General features: G+C 38.8%; 1 protein-coding gene, 1 long non-coding RNA gene and 1 other non-coding gene across 10 annotated transcripts in view; 1 reads left to right on the top strand and 2 right to left on the bottom strand.

Moving 5' to 3' along the window:
• The window catches only part of LOC105690788, a 45708-nt gene that overhangs the window by 35258 nt on the left and 3029 nt on the right, over window positions 1-7421 (bottom strand). For all 8 annotated transcript variants that reach the window (XM_048660327.1, XM_048660324.1, XM_048660325.1 and 5 more), the window contains exon 3: window positions 7255-7348. In XM_048660327.1, coding sequence (XP_048516284.1) covers window positions 7255-7348 — 94 coding nt within the window. The remainder of the gene's footprint in view (window positions 1-7254; window positions 7349-7421) is intronic.
• Trnat-cgu lies at window positions 1056-1127 on the bottom strand. Its single transcript has one exon. It is a non-coding gene; the product is annotated as a tRNA-Thr (tRNA).
• On the top strand, window positions 2808-7161 carry LOC125502266. Its single transcript, XR_007280152.1, has 3 exons — window positions 2808-4782; window positions 4887-5162; window positions 5255-7161. It is a non-coding gene; the product is annotated as an uncharacterized LOC125502266 (long non-coding RNA).

The following is a 7421-nucleotide window of genomic DNA, read 5'->3' as shown; positions in this document are numbered from 1 at the left end:
ACGTTAGAAAAGTGTCCTTTGATCAATTTTAAAAAATAAAAATTTTTGGCCAAAATTTGAGATTTTTCCAAGGGGTACCCCTTACGATTTTTTCAAATTTTGGCCAAAAATTTTTATTTTTTAAAATTGATCGCATGGTACTTTTCTTATGTATTTTGACCTCAGGAACACGAATCCGTTGTCCAAATTGAGCTACGAATTTTTCCCTTCGAGATATCCTCAAATTTATGCCAAAAATCGCGAAAAATCGCGAAAAAATGGGGATAACTCGGTCATTTTCGGAGATAGATCAATTTTTCTTTCGGATTTGGATTCCTGAGCTCAAATTACATTAATATAGACCAAAAAATCAATTTTTTATTTTTGACCCCAAAAAGCTGAAAATTGGCGATAACTCGGTCAATTTTAGAGATAGATCAATTTTTCTTTCGGATTCGGATTCCTGAGGTCAAAATACATCAGAAAAGGGCAATACGGACGATTTTTGGGATACTTAATTTTTGGCTCAAAAATCGGAAAAATCCAAACGGGTACCCTTTGGAATTTTGGCGATTTTGGCCCAAAAAAATTATTTCATATGCTATTCTTATGAATTTCGACCCCAGAAATCCAAATTCACAAGTTAAATTGGTCTATCTGTGAAATTGATCCGGTTATCGCCAATTTTTCGCATTTTGGAGCAAAAAAAATTGAGATATCTCGAAGGGAAAAATTCATAGCTCAATTTGACCGACGAATTCGTGTTCCCGAGGTCGAAATACGTTGGAAAAATGCCATACGATCGATATACTTCATTTTTGGCCCAAAAATTCCGAAAAAACCAAAAGGGGTACTGCTTGGATTTTTTTCGCTCAAATTTTTCGCTTATGATTATATCCGGAAAGTATTATTACGGTTATATTTCTATTAAACTTATTGTTGGACTGAGATAAGTTGGACTTGGGCATGTGTATATTCGCTTCGCGGTAATCGGAAAATTCTTCAGAGGATCGTTCATCGTTATGAGAAGTCTGCTAATTGCAAGTCATGAAAAAAAATAGAAAGCAAAAAAATCCTGCCTCCTGTGAGGTTTGAACTCACGACCCCTGGTTTACGAGACCAGTGCTCTACCACTGAGCTAAAGAGGCCCACGGGTTGAGAAGCCATTGGTATTCGAGTCAAGCCATAGACACCTTTTCGCTTCATTTTTCACTAACTAATTGTGGCTTTTCCACGTTGTAACAAACATCAGTGAGAAAGTTCGAATTCCGTATAGTCCAAAGATGATCCTCGGATCTAATATCGGAATTTCATTCAAGGTATATTAAAACAAAAAATTTCAAAATACGAGTTGAGGATTACAATAATCCAATCAGATACAAACCAACTTGGAATTAAAATCCAAATCGTGAACCTAGTTACGCGCATTGCTAGAGTTGTGTGAGATTTTATCACACTAATCATTCATGTGATCGTAGAAGACGTTTCATTGGTGTATACTTCGAGAAAAATAGAGTACATCACCTACGTATAGGATGGGGAAATTTTTTGTCCTGTTTCACGATGCAAATTTAAGTTGGGTATCGCGAAAGATTGAGGAAAAATCAATTGGGAACGCACAGAAACTTTTGACGAGTCTATGGAGAAATAATAATAACGAAGGTGAAGATAACAAAGTGAATAAATTTTGCGAAGGAATTATACATTGTATATATCCCGACGTCATCCCCCATCTATTGCTCCTGCGTGACGTTCCGCAGCCTTTCACGTTTTGTAATCTTACACGCGTATAAGGCGTACGCAGGGTAGAAAGCGAAACAAAAAAAAAAAATAAAAAAATAAAAAAGAGAGTATTTTTGAAAGAGATTAACCGAGTATATACAGTGTGTTAGTGTACGTGTACAGGACATTTCTATAACAGTGGTTCCCAGAATAACGCGACATCTCTTATAATAATACTTATAGCGGTGATGGTAGTGGTGATGCAGAAGGCTGCAGGCTGCGTGACGCAAGGCAGATGTCTTTTGCGAGCATGTATAATGCACATGAATAAGGTATACATACTTATAGGTGTTCCTACTTTACTTCCCGTTTGCGAGGCTGCAGTTGAAGCTGATTTTATATATATGTATATATATGCGCGTAAACTCGACCCCCGTATTTCCCCTGGCTTAAAAATATGTAGGTATATATCCTCAAAATACCCCCACTTCCGTGATGTTATTCAAAAGTCCCTGCATCGGTAAAGTAAGCAAGGCGAGGCAAGCCCTTGAAAAGGACAGCTGTTGGTACGTCTTTAAGATCGGGTGGGGTATGGCAAGGGGATCTCGCAGACTATAACGGGCCTTTTCAGATGCAATAAACGAGACCCAACAGAACGGTCTCGCTTTTGGCTCTTGCAGGGCCCATTGTGCGATTAAGCGCAGATGCTATATCCAATGAATGTCCGATATAATAGAGAATAGGAAGTAGCTCAAGATCTCACAAAAGGAAATTGGTCTTTCCCGACCCTCTTATTATATCGTCGCGTATGTATACCTGCGTAGGTAAACGCAACGCTGCCGAATACATCTTCACTTATTCATTTTTCCCATTTCCCTAGGTGGAAAAAAAATCGTTCCGTACTATTCGTTACTGCTACGTATGTGCGTACGATGCTAGGAGTAGTAACGCGAAAACAATAAAAACAAGTAAATATCTTGTAATAATATATTGAGATTATGCAACTGTATTTACACGGCATGCACGAGGACACCAGACACGTGGACATCAAACTCTCCGTATGATAATTATGAGAAATGAGTCAAGCTGGGTATAATTAGCAAACTGTGACTAAACGACTACATGTTTACTTCCTTCATACATGAGAATGACATGTCTAGTTTTGCTATAATATCCGACCAGCTACGGGGTGTTCAATTTATATATAGTAAAATGGAGTGTATATACATATAATAACGTCGATTTCATTACCCTCCGACATTCGCGTTTCGCGACCGCTATGCGAAGAAAAACATATTTCCTCAAATCGTTACGTCACTCGCTCGGATCATGGATCTTATGTCGTATAGCTATACATATATTATCATAAAACACGTTATATGGCCGGCATAATATTACACATCATATACATAGTACGTACCATAGTACTACGCTACATCGATTCAAAAATTATACAGCTGTTTAATTCGTTCGAGTCTGTTAATCAAAGTAGAATATCTATATGGGCGTATATATAAATATTCATAAAAGTTAGCTGTCCTTGCGTCGTCATAAAGGAACTCGAGGGTTTATAAAACTATCTGCTGCATAATCTGAAGTATATACATGTGCATTGTACATACCTATGTGTATCTATAATATGACGCGGTACAATTCAATCTACAGATAATTATCAATACAAAAATATATTCTGCATTGGATTTATAACGTGAGATTTTCAAGAGCTCAAATTCAAACTTCCTGCAAGAGTTCTTAACGAATTTAATTCTTTGACATTTAATTTCGAAAGCGGAAAAAAAAAAACAGGAACAGAACATAAAGTAAAAATGGTCGTTTAAATAGAAGAGTTCTGAAGTCACCTTTATAATTGATTCTGATCATGCCACGTGCGGTTGTGGGAAACAAAAAAAAATAAAAACAATCAAAAAAAAACTAGTCGTATATGCAAATATAAGAACTGGATCGGAAATATATGCGCGGATTAGCCTGATATAAATTAAAATACGCCCCCCGCGATGCATATAACAATGGATATATACGAGTTCTTCGAATATATGTGACACATATGCGAGTGATCGTAGGTGTATATATAGCTGGTTTTAGCCCACATTCGACATGACGAATCGCAAACGATATATTTGCCCTCTCTTCGCGAACATTTCCTTACGACGTTATATTTGTCGCGTCCCATAGAATTGATCGGGAAATAAAGTTGAAACGTGTGTAGATCGTGTAACAATGACAAATTACAGGATCATAAAATTTGGATCACGATACGACCCGCATACTCAAATTGCGTGTACAGCCGCATAAAAATTATCTGGCTCTATAAAGTATCGTTCGCTCTCAAAACAAAGGGGCGGGGGGAAAAAAGAATCGCGGTCAGTTGAAGAGTATAAAGATTTGAAATTAAAAAATGGCCGCGTCTCGCCTCGAAGGTCTAACAAATGTTTTTTTATTTCGATCCCATCGGCTCGTAGCATTCTTGGCGCGAAATTTGTCCGCGACCATCCCGTCGTCCTCGTCGTCGCGACGCTGTGCAGCTCGCAGTGCTACGCTCGGGAGTGCAAAAATTTTACAAGGACGGACTTGCGCACCTTCGTCTCTGGGTTGCGAGGTATATCCTATACTCCTGCCGAAGGATCGTCGGCACGCAAACACATAGGTGTAGGGCAAATATACGTATACGTACATACGTGGAACGTACACATCGACGAGGAGTTTCTCTCGTGCGCTGCAAGTTTACCGGACGAATCTCCCTCGCTTACCCTTGAACCCACCAGACACTCGATCCCGCATCTCAAGAACAGCTATATGTATACATATACGTGCACGTATACCTGTATATTATGTATCCTACACGTGTATACGGATACGCGGGCAATTTCGCCGCAAAAATTTTTATACTGCGCGGCGAGCACGGTGACGGTGACGTCAGTAAGCGAGGATCGCAGACGCTTACAGCCGCTGGACCATGGCTTACGTAAAAATCGCATAATTTTATACCGAACTGGATATCCACTTCTTTGTCGAAAGCGGCACAGCGAGCGGTGACGGTATCAATGAATCCGTAGGTAAAACGTACGTACACGCAACTTATGTGTATGCAAATATTCAGATACCTGAAATTAAACTTTTTCGGCGTGGCTCGGAAGAAAAAAAGCATTAATATATTTCGTTTCTAGTGATTGATTCGTGCTGCGGGATGAACGCGAATGTTAAGATAATCACAAAGAAAACGTAGACGCGGCTGTATACCAGAAACCTATATTGGGAGTATTAACATACTGGAATATCAGCACGGTTATCTGAGAGGGCGTTGAACAATTTTTAACCGCAAAGACCGGTTCACCTCTTCGTACCGCGGTGCACGAATTTCGCTATATAGTGACGTCTCGGACACCATGCTCGTACAGTTTCTCATGGCGTTTTATATGGACGTAAAAACGGAAGAGATGAAGGTATTTCGATGAATATTAAAAACATTCTATGACGGGTGGATGTGGAAATTTTTCAAAATAAATAGATGAATCAATCTCTTTATAATTTTAAGCACGATTCATATAGCGGACGTCAGAACAGGAGAGGGTACGTAAGAGGGGTCCCTGAGCAACGGACGAGAAGTAAGATCTGCACGTGTGCTTTTTTAATCGAGCACTAAAAACAAGGTAATAATTAACGTTGGGCCATAAAACACGGTAGGTAAGGTATATCGATTCGATTTTGGAGTTAATGTATCATTTGTTATTGGAGGCGTGGCGCGCATGACCAAAAAATATTTTTACTATAATACGTGCGTGGAATTGATGATAGCGAGCAATCAAGGATCGTCCATTGTTCTCACTAACCTACAGCACTGTTATTAGCATTTTTTAGTCGTGACTGAGATTCGGAAACAAGGCTCCTCTTTAAATAGATAACGAATCGTGTACCGACGCTAAATAATTCTCATCGTGCACTTTTCGTTAATCGGTTTCTTCATTCAATTCTTACGCGAAATTCGTCGCCATTCCGCACTACCCAGCGATTGTGAATTTTAAAGACAAAAATTGAATAATTGTTCTACCAGAACGTCCTTTCCGTGTACAATTTTATACTCCATGAGAATTTTTCTCAATATTGTAAAAACGTATTCTTCTATTTATATACATACTCAAGCGTGCGATGAACGAACAATATCGTCAACGTCAATAAAATCAGACTAGAAAGTAGAACAGTTCTTCGAAGCTCTCGAAGAGTCGGTCGAAAACCTGAGGGAATTTTTTGTCGACTCTTCGAAATAAAGTGGGCAAAAATATGTATTATTCCGTTAAGGAACCACGTGTATTATACGCTACGCATAGTACGTTCTACGTATGGATCATAACTTCATGTTTAAAATCTATAGGCGGGTATACGTGTGTATATTTCATCCAAGATATGGTATACGTCAGAACCGGTTATTGAGACTTTCGAAAATTCCAAGATGACGTACGTATGTGCACGAGGCATGGAACTGCGGACACTGAACAGAGTTGTGCCAAGATAACTTCGCGGAAACCCGTCTGGATCTTGCGATCACTAACAATGCTGGGCTTCGTACTCTTACTCATTTTATAGGGCTCACCTGTCTCTCGCACGCTATCGTTCAATTAATCGCTCTCAATACTTATGACGTCGGTGCGTATGAATTAAATTTACAATTGAATCGAGTATAATTAACAGACATTCACACTAACTATATACACCTATCCACGACAAGATCATGCTCAATCACGGAAAAATGAAATCAGAGAAAATTCCGTTGTTATCCAAGAATGTCAATGGCGATAGAGAATTCTAATTATTCGGTTAAAAAAATTGAACAGCAGTAGGACAATACTCTGATTGTTTACGTAAGAGATAATTAATAATTATTATCGCAATTGCGGAGGATTGCCAAAGTAATATGTTTGCTGTGGTTCATAGAAGTTAATGAGGATGAAATGAAAGGTAACTGATGTGACTCACTTACCTTGAAAATTTTTTAAATACTTTTCAATGAAAAAGTTTTCATTCAGTCGGATATCGTAAAAACGTAGATCACATCACGCGACACTATATTGACGGCAACACCAGATGAACACGATTAGTAGGTGGAGATTTTTTGACGTAATATTGTAAACACGAATCGTCGGACTTGACACTTTCAACGTGGATTTAAATCGTATCCTAAACTACACTGACTCGATTACTTTGAAGAAGGTAGAATCCGGTTTCGCGAATTCGGTTATTGCAATGGTGCTATATACATATTATACAACACTCAGCCCGCGGTTTTGACGTTTATTTCGGACTTGAAGGAAGAGAAAAAAAAATCTAAATAATAACAATAATAATGAGAAAATACCGACAGCTGTTCTCTGAACTGGTTCCACACGAATACCGTGCAGGAACTGGGTAACGATTAATGTACGAATATATAAATTCTCTCAAAAGGTTTCTTGGCCCATTCAGTGTTTCAGAAATACCACGAGACGTTGGAGAATTTTAATTTTGAAATGCCAATTTTTTCTGTATCTGAAGACTACTCACCCCAGGAAGTATGACGGCCGGTTGTGGCGTGTGTTGGAAGATGATTTATCGGAAGGGTCCTTTGGAGGTTTAACTGGTAGCCGTGTCAATTCAACTGCAATGAAAATGTTAAATGACAGACGAATCTCATTTCCGTATCCGGCAAAAAGCCCAAAATCAAGACCTGC

The sequence above is a fragment of the Athalia rosae genome, chromosome 1 (genome assembly GCF_917208135.1).
Source record: "Athalia rosae chromosome 1, iyAthRosa1.1, whole genome shotgun sequence".
Taxonomy (NCBI): Eukaryota; Metazoa; Arthropoda; class Insecta; order Hymenoptera; family Athaliidae; genus Athalia; species Athalia rosae.
The sequence above is the reverse complement of the archived record's forward strand: the minus strand, read 5'-3'. Positions and strand labels throughout refer to the sequence as shown.